This window comes from Plectropomus leopardus, chromosome 5 (genome assembly GCF_026936395.1).
Source record: "Plectropomus leopardus strain MGB_pleo_1.0 chromosome 5, ASM2693639v1, whole genome shotgun sequence".
Taxonomy (NCBI): domain Eukaryota; kingdom Metazoa; phylum Chordata; class Actinopteri; order Perciformes; family Serranidae; genus Plectropomus; species Plectropomus leopardus.
In genome coordinates, this window is record NC_142180.1 from 20,554,953 (window position 1) to 20,575,065 (window position 20,113).

The 20,113-nt window shown below is 37.8% G+C and overlaps 1 protein-coding gene and 1 long non-coding RNA gene across 2 annotated transcripts; one reads left to right on the plus strand and one right to left on the minus strand.

The window, feature by feature from the left end:
* Window positions 1–1,081: 1,081 nt before the first annotated feature.
* adgrl4 (adhesion G protein-coupled receptor L4) lies at window positions 1,082–19,049 on the minus strand. Its single transcript, XM_042483847.2, has 16 exons — window positions 18,895–19,049; window positions 18,308–18,457; window positions 14,899–15,048; window positions 12,600–12,749; window positions 12,156–12,226; window positions 10,283–10,462; window positions 9,467–9,650; window positions 9,184–9,297; window positions 7,920–8,119; window positions 5,993–6,172; window positions 4,338–4,541; window positions 3,660–3,880; window positions 3,066–3,132; window positions 2,850–2,941; window positions 2,508–2,676; window positions 1,082–1,961 (listed from the first exon to the last, which is right to left on the minus strand). Exons 1-16 carry the CDS (start codon window positions 18,938–18,940, stop codon window positions 1,899–1,901), a joined length of 2,241 nt encoding a protein of 746 aa, XP_042339781.2. The 5' UTR covers window positions 18,941–19,049; the 3' UTR covers window positions 1,082–1,898.
* LOC148189558 (uncharacterized) lies at window positions 15,289–18,289 on the plus strand. The gene is made up of 3 exons (XR_015776601.1): window positions 15,289–16,672; window positions 17,240–17,324; window positions 17,576–18,289. It is a non-coding gene; the product is annotated as an uncharacterized LOC148189558 (long non-coding RNA).
* Window positions 19,050–20,113: the final 1,064 nt, after the last annotated feature.

Sequence of the window (20,113 nt, forward strand, 5' to 3'; positions counted from 1 at the left end):
GGCTCCACAAACAGCGCTGTTTATATGTGCAGTTTGAGGGTGATGACACCAAGCAGCAATCAGCTAAAAGGGTCTATTCTTGTCCTCTGTCAGAGTTGTGTTCAGATTGCAAAACACAGGAGTCCCTTGTGTAATTGCACATAAGCCATCACACCTCTTTCATGCTCAGGCTTCAGTTCACCTGACCCTCTGCTTTTCCTGATTTTAATTTCAGCAACAGCCAGTAGAGGTCTCTAAAGTCACATTTTTGTCCTGAAATAGGATTGAGACACTTGTTTTGAGGACAGAGAAGAAAAAAAAAACACCTTGGCAAATCTTTTGGGTTTAGTCATGTCATGATCTGAGTTTCAGTGGCCCCTCTGTCAGCCAAAACTTGTTCTTATATATAGTAAGTAGTATAGTAGTACTAGGAATAGGCAGAGGAGAAGAGATGGGTTTTGAGGTGGGACTGAAAGATGGTGAGGGACTCGGAGTCACTGATCTCTTGGGGGCGGGAGTTCCAGAGTCTGGAAGCTGCCCTGGAGACGGCTCTGTCCCCAAAAGTGCGGAGGTTAGCTTTATGGGTAGAGAGGAGACTGGCAGAGGCGGATCTGAGGGGCCGTGAGGGTTGGTAAGGGGGGGGCCAGATGGTGAAGCGCTTTGAAGGTGAGGACCAGGATCTTGTAGGTAATCTGATGGGAAACAGGAAGTCAGTGAAGGTTTTTTTAAGACTGGGGTGATGTGGTGCCAAGATTTGTTGCATGTGATAAGTCGGGCAGCTGCGTGCTGGACCAGCTGGAGTCTGTTGATGGAGGTGGAGCTGATACCGTAAAGGAGTGAGTTGCAGTAGTCGAGACGTGAGGAAATGAAGGTATGTGTTAGTCTTTCGGCAGCGAGGAGTGTGAGCGAGGGTGTGAGAGAAGGTGTGAGAGAAGGTCTGATCTTGGCGACATTCTGGAGGTGATAGAAGGAAGCTTTGACAACTTGGTGGAGATGAGGCTCAAAGGAGAGGGTGGAATCAAAGATCACGCCAAAAATTATTACTATATCAGGACACAGCTTGTTGAGAATTACAGTATGGTAAAAATACTTAGGAAAGAGGTTAAGGTTCAACCACAATATTTATTTTTGTACAGGCCAGTATCACAAAGCTTTAGAGGGCTGCACAAAATTGCTACAACACAGCTCATATGGACCAACAAGCTACAAGCAAACACAAAAATACAGAAAGAACATTTGTCTGATCACGCTGACAAGTATAATAATCAGAAAGTATTGAAAGTTATGAGCTTGTGAGTCCAATGTGACAGTGGAAAGTTCCCCGTTAAGTCCAGTAGATGGGGCCATTGACCTACCTAACTGTCATCGTGCGAGAGAAACTGTCCTCACAACAATTCATATTTAATAAACTGCACACCTTGTTGTTTGGTGTTCAGAGAGCGAGTGTGAATGCATTAAACGACACCACTGATTTTACACATAAAGGAAGCGAGCAGCAGAGATATGTGTTGGTTTGCCATATTCATTTTTAATAATTTACAAATCAATTTCAAATACAAGAAAAAGACAAAAGACTGCTGCTCATGTTGTTTGGAGTTTAATGCCGATAATTGCTAAGATGTTAAATTAAACTGAAATTTTACAAAATGCGATTCTTAGAAGAATGCTTTTTTTGAATATATGAAACAGAATTCCCTTTGAATTGAATGTACAACAAACAAACATGATTAGTTGATGGCAGTCTCTTAAAAGAGAAACAAGACATTTAGAAAGTGTGGTTATCTATAAGAGATCTCTTCTAGACAATTCTTCCTCCCACGTTGTTTTTCAAAACTGAAGCATGAGTCACAGGCGATGCCAAGCTGAAGGGTGGACTATTATTGTACAAGTGCAATTGATCAGGCTGTGGTGGCATTAATTCATCTCAGGCATTCAAAACAACACGGCACATTTTTGAAAAGCCTGTAGTACTCCTCCTGAATCTGGAACAACACATACAAGAAAGTGGGATTTGATTAAAAATATAATTTAATATAATATAATATAATATAATATAATATAATATAATATAATATAATATAATATAATATAATATAATATAATATAATACTTTAAAACAGCTATTTTCTCTTTTTTCTCTTCATTTTTTGACAACTATAGTTACATGTACTTTTTTCTGATCAAAATCATATGTGTACAAAATGTGATCAGTTTATAAAATATGCTTTGAATAAACTAAACAAAAACCTTTTATTGTTCTTTTCTCTCTCTCTCTCTCTCTCTCTCTCTCTCTATATATATATATATATATATAATTAATGAGGGTTTTAACTTGTTTTTTTTATTTTAACATAAGTTAAAGACCTTAATTCAAACAAGATGAAGTCTTTCTGTCATAATACTATCTGATTGTTCTTTGCACAGCATTTTACTTCTAACTTGATCTTAACTGGTCCCTGTTTAGCTATGGATATATGAATGATGGGTAAATAAATAGAGAAAACAAAAACCAAAATGAGACTTTTTACCTTTCGGGACAGGACACAGAGGAAGATGAAGATGAACATTCCCTGGAAGGCGTTGGCGATCGTGAACAGATATGCAGTGAGGGTGGTCTCGTTGAGGATGTGCAGCACTCCGAAAGTCCAGGTGGCTCCCAGCACGAACAGCAGAGCAAGGGCACCGCGGGCGCAAGACCTGAGGGTGATTATAATGACTTTAACTATTATTTTTAAATCAACAAACAACTAATGTAATTTGATTCTACAAGGACACCACATGAAACCATTATAATCCACCAGATAAGGAACCCACAATTTTGATTTTCAATACTCTTTCGACCTTCTCAACAAGAGTAAAGATAATCCTACCTGATGTTTTCATAGTGGCTGATTTCAGGCTTTTTCACAGCAGTATGCCGGTACACTTTGTAGATGATTACTCCGAAAGCCAAGAGATTAACCTTTAGCGGAGACCGACAAAAACAAACATGACAAACAAACACGATCAAATGGATATTTATCTTTGAAACAATCCCTAGTTGATGATTCCAATTAATACTCCCAACAGTCATTTCTAGATCTCACCAGAATGATCAAACACGCCGGCCCAATGAAACTCCATATGAAGTGGTTTTCTGTGCTCAGCCAACATCTGTATTACAAACAGAGAAAGTGTTATTTAACAAACACCTCCACTGACTGACTGTGATCTTTTTGTTGCAATAATCCTCCCGCAGAAGCAATAGCCTCTATCATTTTACTTCAGTCTAATCTAGCCTAATCTTAATTATGACAATATTGTATGGGCTAGTAAATACTCTTCTTATCTTACAAGCACGAAAACAATTGGTTAAAAAAACCTACCTCTGCTCGCAGGAATGAACAATCAGCACTTCTTTTGCATTACCTCAATCTTTTAATTACATTTTGCATTAATAAACAACAGACTTACTTTTATTTATAGATTTCTATTCAACACTAATTCAGTTTTTACCCAACTCTCTACAAAGTAGTCCAAGCATCTTCCTTTTTGTCCCCGCAGGCCAAATTTAATCTCTGTTCCCTTGTATTTATAATTAATGTAATTTGTTTATCTTCCTCCCTTGAAAAAATGCTGAATGACTTTGAGAAAGAGGTCTTTGTTAAAGCCTTTGTCTTCCCACCTCTCTTCGCACTTACACTTTATCAGTGCCGTAATACTTGGAGCCGAGTGTTGCAGAGATGGCCACCACCACAGCCGGGCTCCCGTAGCCAAAGATGTAAAAGTTACGGTGCAGGAAGCCTTTGTTGTAGATGACGCCAACCACTATTAAGTACAGATGGATGCCCTCGATGCACATCCAGGCAAAGGCCGCGAGGAAGAAATAGTGCAGCAGCCCTGCAATAACAGAGCAGAAAAGCTGCCAAGAAACAGACAAAAGAGGAGAGAGGGAGAGGAGGAGACAGAAATTTCACAATTTTATGATTTGTAAAAGTACACTTATTTTGCCCCTGTATGTAGAATTGTCATTTGCACATATTTGTTTGTTTGTTTTGCTCAATTTGCGAGATGTATTGCCGATCTTTAAGCGTTTTCATGTCAGAAAAGCCTTTAAATGGGCAGAAATTATTTTGTTGTTCAACTAAAAAGCAAGTTAAAGTGAAAGAAAAAGAAATAAAAGTGTGCTGTACCGCCCCATGCACTCAATTGAGAGGGTTTTTAATTAATGAAATCGCAGAATAGCGGCTCAGGTGCGTGCACACACACACACACACACGCACATGCACACACACACACACACACACACGCGCGCGCGCACACACACACACACACACGCACACACGCTTTCTGATTTCCTTGCTTCATCTGGAGCTCACCTTGTGTGTGTTCATGTTGATCCCCACCAGGAAGATGAACTCGGCCATGAAGAGGCTGCAGCACAGGTTCTTGTGGATGGTGGTTCTGGTGCTCTGGATCTCGCTGAAGAACCAGAAGGTAAAGATGCACATGGACAGACATATGAGGGAGATGATCATCCCCAGCTGGGTGATCCGGGTCAGGATATTGTTGTGGGCCACCAGCTGAGAAGCAAATGGAAAGGGAGGCGGTTTCATGGTATGCCGAAGTTGTAATTTGTTTTGTTTTCTGCTTGGGATCATTTGATGTAACATGGGTGGGTACAGTCAGGCGTTACACGCATAAAAAGTGTTGCAGACATATGAGGACAGCTCTGGTCCTGCTCCATCAGATATCAGCGGGCTGTTCCAGAAAAAATGTCTAAAAAAAAAGAATTATTTTATTTCACATTACTGATTTTAATTGACTTTTTTTGTTTCTGTATAATCAAGTTCTTTATAAATTAAATAAAACACCAGTCACTTTTTTTAGTTAAAGCAGTGCTCCTAAATCCCCCAAGAAACTGTAGGAATTTAAAGGCACAGTCGAGAGCTATTAAACAGTGGGGAGTGTGTTTTAAAAGTTGTGGGTGGATATTGCCCACAGTGGCTTTGCCTTTCTGTATGTGCAGTGAGTAACGTTGCCTTTAGGAGCTGCTAAACAGTGTTTCATTGTTTTTGGTTTTGGACGTTTGGTGTTGCATGAAATCACAAATCTTACAAAGAATGCTAAACTGACTGGAGCTCTTGTTATAAAAAACTAGACAGAGGTTGCTACATAATGTTAAAAGCTGGCACTGGCCTTCAAAAACCTGTATTGGTGGAAAACAAGCACGTGAGAAGTACATCTAAACAATGGCTAAACATAAACAGTAGGTCAGAACATTTATTGCATTTCAAGTATTATTTTATAACAACAAAGATTTTGAATTTTCACATGACAACAACAATGTATGACCCGAGCACAAAAGAATATTATATAGGTAATAAGTAGGGTTGCAACTAATAATGATTTTTACTCTTCATTAATTTGTCAGTTATTTTCTATATTAATAAATTAGTTGTTAAATTGATAATAAATTGTCCACAACCCAAAGATTTTAAGTTTAGGTCATATAGGAGTAAAAAATAGAAAGTATCCACTGAAGAAGCTCGAATCAAGAAATATCACTATTTCATAGAAAATTCTGCAAATTTAGTAATTGATTATCAAATTAGTTGGGAATGAATTTATTAATTGACCACTAATCATTAAAGGTTTCAGCTCTTGTAATAAATTATATAAATGATACAATTAAAATGGAATTAATGTCTTCGTTTAAAACCAGTTATTGTAAGCATTGAATAGTAAGTACATTTAACTTGAATTTAAGTTAATAATTACTTATATAATTATAATTAGCCATAAATATAAAGTTAAATATTCTGTATGTAAAATTTCAATAAATGGATAATTTTCTTAAGATAAAAATCCAGATCCAGATATGAGGTTTAACCCTCACTGAAAATATATTTGTTCGCCATGATCAACCTCTTTCCCCAAAATCATTACAATAAATAATGTAAAGCCCCAGTGGAAGAAAGGTAAAAAATTAAATACCTTTGCAAGGTTGTATTTTTAATGTATGATCACTCACATTGGCTCGCCCAGAGGACATGAGGATGGCAAAGTGTGTGAGGTGATTGCAGGAGCAGGTGGTTGCATTGCTGTTGACGTGGACGGTCTTGCAGCCGCGAGTGGCCCAGTGGCCCTGCAGGCTGTCCGGCTCATACTCCCAGAAGGCGCACTTCGCCACATCAGCTTTAGTGTCTATGGGCTTTAGTGGACAGAGAGCAACAGAGACACTGTTAACTGTTTGTGGTGCCGTTTTTATTAGTTTTTGCACTGTGCTGCTTTGTGATACCACAACAGGGAGTTAAAATAGATTGCGCAGATCCCATCAAAACAGATAAAAAAAAATTACTATCCATCTAAAGTTTGAGGGAATCAGAAATTAAAATCTTTTGATTTAAAAGTATAAATTCATTACTGTTACTTTAGTGTCATTTTCACAGCGAGTCCAATTATTGCTGTGTTTTGCATTGATTTTTCTAATAACCACTATCGTCTCAAGACTTCATAACTCATAAAAATATGCAAATAATCATCATGCGTGACTTTAGGTCAAGATGAATGGCTCAGGGCATAAAGTGCAGTCATGTGTGCTGCGCAGAAAGCAGCTCACCGGGTGTTTTTGTGGGAAAGCAATCTCATTGGGATGAACAAATGTACAGATGTCCAAATGATCATTAAAATTAATATGAACATATTGAAAGCAGAGGTCAACATATTTTCCATAAATCATTGTGTGCAGTTTAACTTGAATTACAATTATCCACACAGCAACCGCATTTGCAGTAAAAATTAACAAGGTCATAACTAAATAGAATAAAATAAAATGTGATTTAATGTCTGTATTTTCAGGTTGAGTTGTTACATTCAATTAGATTTGTTTGCACACCACTTGGCGAAACATTTATAATATTTTGTGTGTAAAAATTAGTAATTTGTAAACTTAAATCACTAAATTTGTCTTTCAAATGAATGCGTGCAGAGTGTCACAATAACACTGAGCAGGTGCAAGCAGGGGAAAAAAAAAAAAACCTAACAGGAAAATACCACTTTGCTTGCAGAAATTGTCTGCTAGAAAATGGAGCCCAAATTATTGATTGTTGCTCTTTAAAGGCAATTTACGGAGGATTTTCACTGCTCAACATAAATCATCACCTCCTTTGTTAGGCTTAAGCCTCAAGGGTCCAACAAAAATAATGATTTCACTTTCTCATACATTTTAATTATCTTAAAAGAAAATACCAGTACATTAACTTTTAGGGTTATTTCCCCTCATTATTCCACTTTCCTCCATCATCTTTTCACCTTTTCCGATTCCATTTCCCCTTTAACGGAGAGGTCATTGCAAGAAATACACGGAGCAAAATCTGAAAATTTCACAGCAAAAACTTACACAAAATGATAACTACTCCTCCCATGTGTGTTTGACTTTAATGGAAACAGTTATCAAGTTACTGCAAGAGTCAGCGTGGGAATAAGGAAGCTATCCTTCATGGCAAACTTGAACGATGTGATGGAGCCAGTCTGACAAGAATATATATGAGAGGATATTGATGTTTTAAACTGATCATAATCCTATTGGAAGCTTTCGTAATGTTGATAAATGAATCATATAAGATGCAGAAAAGGTAGCAGCGAGTTTATGGTAGTAAAAAAGCGAAGTAAATCATCTGGATTGTGTTCAGATTTTTCAAACAATTAAAAAAAATAGGAAACTGGCACTTTAACGTGTTATTTAGTTTTGAAAATAAATAATACGGGCTTGAATAAGGAAGAATATAGAGGCTATAACTGGGTCATAATTTTCCAAAATCCTGAAAAAGAAACTCGCAGGCAGATTGTTTTGCACAGAAACAGTGACACTGAAGCAGCATACATTCTGAAGGCATACGTTAAGAGTGCCAAAGTGGAAAAACAATGTCGCCAGCCTCAGCACTCTGTACGGTCTTTACCTCGTTGTGTCTCAGAGTGAAGGTGACATGGTCAAGTTGGTAAACGTCAGCAGGTTTGACGGCTGCTGCTATGACTTGGGAGTTGACAGTGATTTCCCCCGTCCCTGCATACCGGGAGTAGTCGGTGACACCTGGGTCGCTGCTCGGCTTCAGGATGTCACCGATGCTGTCATATCGCACAAACACCACTGACACACTTCCTGATGGACAAAAAAAGTTTAGTAAAGACAGGAGTAGGACAGGAGGAGTAGGACTGACTTATTGACTTACTTACTGTATTTTTAATCACACTTTTAACAAAACTGCTGCTGAGCAGAACGATATTTGGGAGATATTAAATGTTAAGACAGTGTACAGATCTGATTAACTGTGTAGAGTTCAATGTGTATATTTAACAGTAAATCGAATGTAAAACAATTGAACAATTTAAAATTTCTTTAATAGATTGATCTGTTTCTTAGAGTATTAGTGCTACATTAGAGAAGAAAAAAGATTTAGGGGATAAAGTCAGAATATTATGAGAAAAAGAAGTCAGAATATTACAAGAATAATGACATACTTAAATGAGAATAAAGGTATACTATTTCACAAAACAAATGTTATTTACAAAAATTGTAATTTTACAAGAAGTCAAAACATGATTTGGTGATTTTAATTGGAAGGTCAAGAGAAAAATTTTCACCTGACTTTCCAACCTTAACCTGTGGCTTTTTTTAAATTGAGTAATATCACGACCTTTTCTCTTAAAATTATGATTTTATTCTTGGAATTTTACATTGTTTCTTGTAAAGTTGCATGATTTTATTCTCCTTAAATTACAATCTTGTATTATTATCATTATTATTATTATTATTAGTCTCAAAATCTACCTTTTTTATTATTTTTTTTACTATGGCCCTAATCCTCCTTTTTCATTTCTAACAGTGCATCAAAAGAGGACTTCATGTTGGGTTTGAATTAAATATAACAAATAGTTCATAAATAAGAGATTTTTTTGCATTCTGTGTGTGTAACTTGCCATAAGGACCAGGTAAACTTGCAGAATTCAAACTGATTTACTTGATTTATTGGAGCAATTCTAATATATGCCCCTGAGGGCATCAGCAAAAAAGTTTTATATTTTGATATTTAGTGGGGGAAAAAAATGTGAATATTTAATTTTTCTTTGGCGTACAACACATGTAACATATGGCAACATGTAGCAAAACAGTACTCCCTTTACACCCAAGCACGCAGATGGTCATGTAAAACTAGGCTACTTTACCATTTCTGTCCTCCTCTGCGCTCAGTTTTGTAGTTAGATTTATATGATCTCCTCCCATGGAAGCAGACAGTTTGGCCTTTGTGTGACGAGCATCAAAGGTGAAGAGTTTCAATTCTGAGGAGGAGAAGGGGGGAGGGGACGTCAGGGATATCAAGGAATTAAAAGTATGAAATGACAATTACCAAAACCCTCACATTTCTGCTCACAGGTGGGAATAAATGGCAGGACCATTTAATATAATTGGAGAGTCTGAAAGAGCGCTCTGCTTTAATAATTATCTCACCCATTTCGGTGGCTTTGATTTCCAGCTCAGTTGGAGTTTTGTAGTTGTTAGCCAGAGTCAGAGCGCTTTCTTCAACAGTGTGTAGCAGCTTTGTGATGGTATGTTCCCGTCGCACTTCTGTAATTCGGCTCCAAGCCACCAGTTCATCCTTCTCCACCAAGTTGTTTACTGCTTTCACTAGTTTCTGGAAAACAAATTTATCTGTGTCACGTGTGTGACAGTTTAAATGTAACATATGCTCGTATTGCACTATGTTTTGATTAAGATCCATCATTATGTTTATCAAGTGTAGGTTTGTCTATTTTGATGTTTCAACAACATGATGTGGCTAATGTGGCAGAGGACTTTTATTTTAAAGATATTTTCACAATAACTTGATTCTGAAAAGGTACAAATTAGTGCTAAAAATCCACCAGAATTAAAAAAAAAATTAAGTATTTGACGCTCAGAATCTCCTGTGGGACCACCCTCAGACACCCCATTTTATATCCAAAACTTACACCTTTGTTGGTGCACACAGTCACTGAGAACCGATAATTCTCTGCTTTCGAGTCACAGGATCCTTCATCCTTCTTTAAAAAGCAAAGAAGTGATTTATGGAGAACTTAAGTGCCCCATAATGGTCAACAACAAGTGCTTTTCCTCTAAATATATTACATTTTGGCACTTTGGGATTTTCCAGAACTACAAAGCACACGATAACAAGGAACTGGCTTGCATTGTGGATTTTCCCCCTGAACCAGTTCAAAGCATAACTGCAGCTCAGGCAGAACTCCAAATGTTGATTGAGAAGCATGAGTGGTAAACAAAGATTACTGTAAGAGTTGAGTTGATGACGGATGGTTTGACAGTGTAATCCTTTCCCTCGGCAGCCAGTGTTGATGCGGATCGACTCAAGGCCTCAACATATGCGATCACTTCCACTGAGGTGAGTTCGCCGGACGTTTGCTTGGCAATTTCCTTCAGCAAACTCTGGGGCTCCGTGAGGTTGCTCATCTAGTACGAATAGAAAAAAGTGTTTTAGTAAGAGAATTTAATGATATATCAGTGATTCAACTAATTATGTTGAGATATCTGATGTATTTTTGCTGGATCTAGACTGTGCTTTCTTTCTATATTTAGCAATTTCAGTAAGTTAGATTGGTTATTCTGAGATCAGGCTTTGCCACGTGTACGTAGGTTTTAGCATCAGTTTGGACGTGTCAATTCCACCTCTAAGAAATAATGAAAGTAATAGATAATGACATTTTCACACGTGTCACTTGCAGGCAATGAGTGTTGCATTTTTTGTTTTTCACAGCTGCTCTTCAGTTGTGTGTGTGTGTGTGTGTGTGTGTGTGTGTGTGTGTGTGTGTGTGTGTGTGTGTGTGTGTGTGTGTGTGTGTGTGTGTTTAAATAAAAGTGGAATATAATTTTCACACACTATATTTAACTGGAAATTCCTATTCTTTACATTTTTTAATTACATTTTTTTCTTTTTCTTAACAGTGATCTGAGCTCTGCAATTAGTTTGAGGCTAGTGAGCTTATGTTCAAAGCCTGCATAAATAGTCAGCTACGCCACTGGTACCCAACCTGGGGGTCCCAACTTTCTCTAGGGGTCGCCAAAGCTTAACAGGAGGTCATGAGGCCATCTTCATTTAAGAGTGAAAACTTTTAAAATCAAATACACTGGCAAATACACAATGCACAATAGAACATTAGCCAAGCACCAGGGAGAAGAAAACTGTGAATTTGTCAAAAAAGAAGCCTATTAACTATGTATGATTGTTAATGATAATAATGATAATAATAATAATAATAATAACAACAAGAAGTAGAAGAATGATAATAATAATTACAATAATGCGTAATATAGGATGAGAATTGTATTACACGTTGCTAAAAATACCAGGAAAACTCATCTCGGATGCAATATTCACAGGAATAAAATTTCCAGATTTATTCAAATTGTTCATTTTACGCAGATTTATCACATTTTTTGTGTTCAGTATTTGGATGAATTGTACACATTATCAGTTGTTCTGTACTGTAACTGCACTTGAATATGTTATAAAAAATATCCGTCAGATATGTCATTTACTCAGAGATCGTCCATTTACTTAATTATAGAGTCCCTTAAAGAAAGAAGTTGGAAACCACTGACCTAAGCGTTAGAGTTATACACATTAAACCCCCTCTTTCTTCAGTAACAGAGAGTAGAGCCCTGAAGAAAAAAGGATGCATGGTGACATTGTGTGCGAACATATTCTGCAGACGATATTGTATGTTCTAGTTTAAAAGTAAACTGAAAAAGAAAAAAAGAAGAAAAATCCTGAAATACACACAAACAGGCATATAAAGCAGCTGTCCATTAAAGAAAAGAAACACCCATTGCCTGCCTGTGGCCTATGAGTCAAAGATTGTGAAGACTATTGATGTCTTTGCCTATAGATTGTGCACATTAACATCCTAAACTGCTGCTTCTGTAACTTGCTTGCCTTTAGATTGCACAACTGAAGGTCAAGAACTCTGGGTTTGAGACTGCTGGTACTGCAAGTGGCATTTGGATAAAATTGGCTGCTGTAATGTGTCCTTGTTTGCTCGGCCTGTCTCAATTCACGTTCATCTTTTTTCTCTCCAACAGAGGGCAGTGTCATCTTATCTATTTTTTACCATATTTGGCTGAAAACCTGAGGAGGGGTACTTACATATTCAAGTGTTTTGTTGACAGTCTCTGTCATGCACCCGATGTTGTCATGGCAGTATTTTTGGGGATGGTCTGGAAAACAACAATTACCTAAAGTATCTCTTTGATTGCTGAATTTATTTTCATCATTTCACCAGGACAAAGCATCTTAACAGTTAAGTCTGAATTGCACAAAACCTGCACAGATGTAACATCACACACTTCTCTTTGTGATCAACATAGCTAAGAAAAAACATCAGAAAACTTAAGATTGCACCGTTTACTTGATGTATTGCATAATACCTTCTGCATAAAAATGTTTAAAATTCAGTTCTGTGTCGTGTGTGTTCGTGTGAGAGAGAAAGTTCGAAAAAAAGAGATGAAGAGAGATGTATGTCCTTGGATGTAAGTACCAGTGCGTGAGTGTTATGTGTGTGTATGTGAGCTCTTCCATCCTTATACCGACCTTTACATCTCACACCTCTCTCCGGATGAAAGTGCTTAATGCCAGAAGTTGGGATGTAATCACGCTGACAGGTGCAATAGAAAGATCCATTCGTATTATGGCAGTGTGAGTTTGGTCCGCAGATCGGTCCTGACTTGCATTCATCAATATCTGAAAGGTGCATATGAAGAGTTTATTTACAACAGAAGATAAACACAATATGAATAAAGTCACACTTTCAATACAGCATAATGGAAGCAGCTTATAAATACAAACACATGTTTTTATCTCTCTACAGCAGGGGTCCTCAATGTTTTTCAGGCCAAGGACCCCTTCGCTGAAAGACAGACAGAGCAGAGACCCTCTGCTACATATAACGTATACTACTGTGTTGCACTTTAGATAATTCTCTGTATATTTTTTGCATATTCTCTCGTTTGTGCTTTGCTTTTAAGCCAGCAGCAGTTTTAGCGTGGCTGTGTTAGCCTCACACTCACACAAAAGTTACAAAACATCCTGCTGTGGCTCACAGGAATGTCTGTACACTTGGAATAATAATATAAATAATGGGTTAATATGTTTCAATAGTACGTCGATGTTAGCTTATTAGTTTAGCCACTTTTTGTGCCGCAAAGTGATTTAGCTTTAGCTAGCCAACCTGATAACAAAAGGATTCATGGGTAACAGTTAGCCTTTCATCAGTGTTGTTTACTGTTAATTCAGTGGTTTTATTTAATGAATAGGCTAATTAACAGTAGATATATCAAGTGAAGTTAGGATCCATTTTAATTTGTATTTTCAGACATATTTGAATTTTTAAAAAAAAAACAACATGGTTTAAACTCAGATGTTACTAGCCAACAATAATTTGGCAGCCCCCCCTGCTGTAATCTGAGGACCCCCTTGAGGTTGCAGACCCCCTGTTTAAAACCTAGGCTCTTCAGTAATTTCACCTCAAAATTAGGATTGGTACCAAAAATCTGGTGCCAATATGAAGTGGTTTACCGGACCAAATCATGAGGCAGATTTCGGTGCCAGATTATGTGCGTAGTGAGTGAACGGGAGAAAGAAAGAGAGTGTGTGTGTGGGTACAGATGACCCCCCTGGGCACCCGTGCAAAGGTCTATGCCCCACTGGTGGTGCTGGAGTGGGTGCGATGAGGGGCCTGATTTGGAGTATTTTGTCCTCCTGTCAATCATTTACAATGGCGGACCTGGTTCAGTTTAGATTGTTTGTCATTGAATAAATGCTACAACTCCTCAAGACTCAAGACAAGATCTGCTGATGAAAGTAAAGAAGGTCAGCCCTGAAGTTAGCAGGTGAAGTCAGCCTCCCACTGGAAACTGACCAGGCTCCCTTAAGGTGGACCGTTAACACTCTCAGCTGCTCTTATACAGGTTATAGAGAAATGTCTGGCTGCCGAGTCTCCTGAGTTATATAGACAATTACACAGTCTAACTCAAAAATGATTTTTCTGTTAATAGTTTTTTACCTGTTATTTATTGTTAGATTATTGTTGTTGCTGTTTTATGAATTTGTAGATTAAATTAGTTAAATCTTATACTCACGTGTATGTTTTAATTCATATTTGTATATCTAATTGTTAAGAGGTAATATGTTGATTTCAAGTTCAAATTTGCCTTTGCAATTAAAAGAGGCAACAGCTCAGGCACCGTTTGAGCACCGGTCCCATTTAAAAGTATTGTTTAGCCAACAGTATTCCAAAAAAACACAAACAATACCCAACCATTCTTAAATTAGTAAAAGTGATAATAAAGTTGAAGTAAAGTTAATGACTTATCTTCATACAAATAACAGATGTGGCACAAAAAGTCCCACACATTCCATTTAACACACTGTATAATTGTTTTTAGAAGAGAAGCTGCAATTCTTGCATGCACATTACACATCTGAATATTCATAAATCAGCCTCTAAAATCAGCTACATGCATCTGCACTGTATGAAATGATGTGTGCCACCCAGTTGGATATCTGCAGGAATACTTTATGCCCCAACAGGGGATAAAGGTGTTGTTCCTCTATTGCAAATGGAGCAAAAGATCTCGGGCGGTTGCTCAGAATAGCAGATGGGAAGGAAGCAAAAGGCCGAGGGAGGAAAAGAATCACCTCCAGCACGCTTATCCTCCTCAGTACAGTGAAAGAGAAAACAGTTCACACACGCGCAGGTACCCTCACAGCTGTGTGGCTTTCACACACATACATGATATCTTGCCCAGTTGTATTTGAAGTCCTCTGCCAGTACGTGACCAAAACACATTTCTGTACATTTATAGTCCTGGACAAGTGAATCGGGCATTACCGATGCATCCAGTGCCATCATTGGGCTGGAACTCGGCCAGTCCTGTCGATGTGTATCCAGAGACACATGTACAGTAGTAGCTGCCCACTGTGTTGGTGCAGCTCCCCCTGTCCCCGCAGATATTAGTCACATTCTGGCACTCGTTGTCATCTATGGTGAAAAGAGTAGGGTGAAAAGTAAACTGGGTTAGTTGCTTGAGAAAATAGAATAATTTAAAAAAAACAATAAAAACTCAAATAGGCTTGTAAACATTTGATCTCTTTGAAAAACATAATTGGATGAGCAAAGAAAATAAGGCACATCTGCAAGATTTAACTGGCTGTAATTTGTCCAGGCAGTGTTAACACCAGATGACCTGCATTTAGATTTGCAAAAATAACCAATTAAAACAGCTGTTTATCTGGCCCTTTATTTGGACAAGAATTTTTTTTAAATCCTTGGACAATATTCAAGTGCTACATTGTAACTGGTGACACTGAATGCATTATTTGCAGTCTTTTCATTGATTATTTTACTGTAATAGTGTCATTTTTACTTTTGTTCAGTCTCCCATGTCTTGGTTGTCCCTCTGCTGCATTTCCCATAAGGCCTTTCAATATACTCTAGAGAAATGCCTCACCATGTTGCAGTCAGTTGCTCTGTAAGTTTCTGTCTGAGATAATGGGAGAAAATTGTGTAATGTGAAGCATCAGTGCAAGTGTATCCAAAGTGTATCTTTCCTCACTCAAACAGCTGCAAGTCTTTTGATCTGCAGTTTCTGAAGAAATTAGATATCTACTGTGCTTCTTCCACAATGCTTCAACAATTCTTTTTTTGGCTGCTGAACATTATGCAAAATGTCTGGACCACCAGAGAGCCCTTGCAAAAACTGATGTTAATCCTTTCTGTTTAACTTAAAATAGTGCAGTAAGTTATGTCTGCTTGAGTAAAAAAGGAGAACACACACAAAAAAACAAAAAACTAAAAAGAGCATGAAGTGCTGGGGACATGGTGGCAGCATTTCTTGAGAAGAACGTCTGTTTTCCAAAAACAGAAACCAGAGCGAGTACTAAAACTTGTGATGTTTTGATACGTCAATTCAGGAGATATGATTTGATAGGATTATTCCTAGAGCAACAATGTGAATTTTCTATGTTAATGCATGTAGTAATGTCCAGAAAACTAACCCTATACAATCATCATGACAGCATAATTCCAGATTGAATCTTTTTTTGTGGCTTTGAATGCATGTTTGCACAAATACTGACTTAAACTGTCCCCCACAATTAGATTACCATTTAAGAACTTGATGAAGCTCAGTTGTGGTCTTGTCTCAGGCTCCATCATGTTAGTCCTGATTAAAGCCTCGGCTGCCTCTAACTTATATGCAGTTTCCATTGTTCACATTTGTGATTGCTGGGCAGTAGTTTGCTTTTAGATTTTGACTCAAATCTCAAATTTCATAAAACATTTTATCTTTGTTGGCCAGGCTCAGAAAGCACCAGAAACAGTGCAGTTTGCTGCGGATGCTGCTGTGGCCCATGCATGAAAAAAAATGCTGTTCCAGCTTTATTCTCCAGCGCACCTTCCGTCTCTGGTCTCTGCGTTTATTGGAAATGAGCTGGTAAGACTTTCCACTGTTGTTTTCACTTGTCTATGATGGATGCTTTGCTCTTCCTCTCCTCTGTACCTTTTGCAACAAAAGCTGTCCGGGAAGGGAAATCCTCTGCTCTGATGAGAGAGGTGACTGTATTCAAAGGGGAAATACCTCCATAACACACAGGACCCTTGACCGGTAGGTTTTCACAAACACTGTATCCTCATATTTTATGATTAACTTTGATGTCTTTGTTTTATAAGTACACCAAAGAGAGTACCATTGTCCCTTTGTTTATTTTGACTCGATCAGCTTGACAATTCTATGAATTTCGTTTTAATTTTTTCTTTATTTTTGTTTTAATAGTGTGGACTTTGTAAACAAAAAGACAATGAAATATGAACTATTTCACCAATTGTCACTTTATTTCATTAAATTAACTCACACATGCTTAATCTACTACTACTTAAAGACGCCATCAGCATCAATCTTAATTGTGCCTTTTTGTTTTAAAATCATTCACTACAGTGTTTTCACTACTCACATTTTGAGTTACTTTTGGCCCTTGAAATATGTGAGCTGCACTGTGATTGTGATCAGGCTTGGACAGGAAACAAAAACGGTTCCAGGAATTCTAAACAGTCCAGAAACATAACAAAAGTAACAATGCTGAGTGAGAGCCATCGCCGGCCATTAAAAATGTTACTAATAAAGCTGTATGGTGGAGATATCTTTTCACATTGCTGTGTTTTCTTTGTCATTAAGTCCCAATCAGGTCAGCTGCCAGCTAGCCAGCAAGTTCCAAAACCCCACAGCTGATCCAACAAATCATAACTGCGTCTCAAAGAGGGTAAGATGGACAAGAACATATAAAGTTGTTAAAATTACTTAAACTTATCCACATGGTGCCTTTGTGTTTTTGAAATGGCCAAATTGATTATTCAGCTTAATCACAAGAACTAAAAGTGAAATTAGTTGCTAAAAATGAAGTTTCCTTACATGTAAAAGATGCAGATGTTCAAGTTTTTGTTGGTTGGTTGTTTCAGGTTAAAAGGCTGAATAAAGCAGTTTCATCTTTACAAAGTTATTGTTTTTTCGCAGTTGCATGTCACGGAGGGGCTGAAAACCATGCTGGCCTCGAATTGCCCCATCTAGAGCCTGTGTTTGGTTTGTCTGTTCTGGGTTTCTATAGAAATATGGCGGTACAATATGGTGATATCTGTAGACAAGGATCCTGTGTCGATTAGAGGCTCATTCTAAGTTAACAAAGAAATGATGATTCTTTTCAGGTGATTATACACAATAGAAAACATACTTAATATATTATATTCCATTACTGCCAGTATATTCTACTAAATCCCACACACTGGACCTTTAGTTCAGTTCTGTATGCGGGGACTATGAAATGCAACATGTTGGCTTTACTACTGTTGAACAGAAGCACAATACTGAACAGATCATGCTGATTTGTGTTTATCAAATGACCATAGATAGTTCTGTATATCTGTTTACGTGTATCCGTTGTTAAATTTTAATGAAAATTAAATGGGCTCTTGAGCTTTCACACATCTAGTGCCTGGTATATTTTTAACTGCTTACATCATTGTTATTTTTGCACTGCACAGTCACCCGCCATGCTCCAAAAATGTTAAATCAAGCCACATGTGTACAAATGTTCGCCCCATGCTTCTGTCTGCTTATGTTGAGCAGCCACAACTGACAAAGGCGTCCTAAAATAGACAAGATTTCCAAGACAGCTACACACAAGGTTGTACTCTTGCATCATTATAAATACTCAGTAACACATGGGCGGCTTTTTATGTTTGTATTCACCATTGCAAAATGTTGTTCCATCTCCGGTATATCCATTGTTGCAGAAGCAGGCATCGTTTGAGCCGTTCAGGGTCTTGCACGTTGCAAGTTGGTGACAAGAATCACAAATGTCAGAGAGGCTGCATGGGTCCATCAGACTGGAGAGCCATGCTGCGTAGACACAGGTACCAGACACAAGAGTGTGTAAGTTTAACTTATACCATGAAAGTAATAGTCCAAATCATTTTGTGATGCCACTGCTGCTTCTTTGGGCATGTGTGGTTCCAGTAAAAATAACAATTTTATCTCTGGCTCTGTGGATAACCCACCACTCACATAACCACACAGGATCCACTCAACAAATCCATTGAACCTCAGTACATACGAGTTTAGAATACAGCTCACAACACAAACAGTTGTAAATGAAATAAAAATCAAAACATTAAATATTATTTTAAATAACATACATATTTTATATCAATCTCAACTGCTGCCCATTCACATTGCATCAACCCCTCATAGTTAAAAAAAAATAAATAAAAAACATCTATTTACTACTGTCTTCCTATAAGAACCTACCATACTAGTGGATAGATAAGCTCACGTACCTGTCAAAAGTACAAGTTTCATTGGTGACTGAAGCAAAGACTCCATACTTGCGCTAGCTCTTGATTCTACTTTTAGCTCAGACTGCGGTGGGCCGGCTAGTGACGTAGTTCATTTCCTTGCATCACTTTCCTGTTTCCCTAAACCTGGCCCTTCCTGTCTTGATCTTTAATCTGCTTTCAAAAACATGCAGCCTGATCCCTTCACCAACACACAGCACCTAACACACTTTCTTGTTTGGTTCCACTTTACATCTAATATAAAAGATGTTTTAGCAGTATTCAGTCACTTTTTTTAAGTGTTGTTGACACTGTGACTATATTGCCATTTTGGAAGCCTCCCTGCTATTGTTCTCACTTGAACACGTACAGTAGGCTGTGTAAACACAGGTCAAAACAACACCCACTAACCTCACGGAAGGACGACCCCCTCCCTTCCGCTAAGGACTGCACACTAATGCACACACACATTCCTGTGCTGTGTGTCTTCAAGTGATCATCTCACTGTTCTGCAGACAGATGCTGAAATATGTGTAGTTCTTTCAGGCTTTTACTGCTGAAACTGAAATTGGGGATGAAAGCCTTCAAATTTTCGGTCATATAGTGAATAATGTCGTGGAATCTTTAGTGCACTGGTTCCCAGCTTGAGGGTCCGGACCCCTACAAGGAGTCGTCAAAGCTTCACGGGGGGCGCTAGGTGTTCTTGATTTTAAGGGATGTGAGAAAACCTTTGTAAAATTTCTATAGGAGATATAAATATCTATATCTATATCTATATCTATATCTATATCTATATCTATATCTATATCTATATCTCAGTATTTCAGCAATTTTTGTGAAGAAAACTTACAGATTTTTTAAAAAATTTAATTTTGAATATTATTTAGCTATAAACTTTAAATACATCCCACAGGATGATGGCACAATGAAGACCAAAAGAGCTAACAGAGCATCGGCCAAATGTAAGAGAGAAGACCCTGATGAAGGCTTCTGGTCGTCCTGCACTGTCCTTTCTTAGCTATCCATTTATTTATTGTTTATTTATTTGGTGTTTGCAGGAATAACTTTTTTGACTATTGTTGTCATGCTTTGTGCGTCTGTTTGATGCCACTGCCTGGCAAACAAATGTGTGGATTCTGTGTATGCCTTTGTTTACATGCTGCATATGTTGTTTTTGTTTAATGTCTATAGTGGCAGACCAGTTTCCCCCTTGAGGATTAAT

Excerpts from the sequence above, each read along its gene's own strand:
- adgrl4 (XM_042483847.2), bottom strand. The coding sequence starts at position 18,940 with ATGGAGTCTTTGCTTCAGTCACCAATGAAACTTGTACTTTTGACAG. Across the intron at positions 9,651-10,282 it reads TCATCAACTCAACTCTTACA|AAACTAGTGAAAGCAGTAAA; the intron begins GTAATCTTTGTT and ends TTTGTTTTCCAG. Across the intron at positions 6,173-7,919 it reads TCACTCTGAGACACAACGAG|CCCATAGACACTAAAGCTGA; the intron begins GTAAAGACCGTA and ends TGTCCACTAAAG.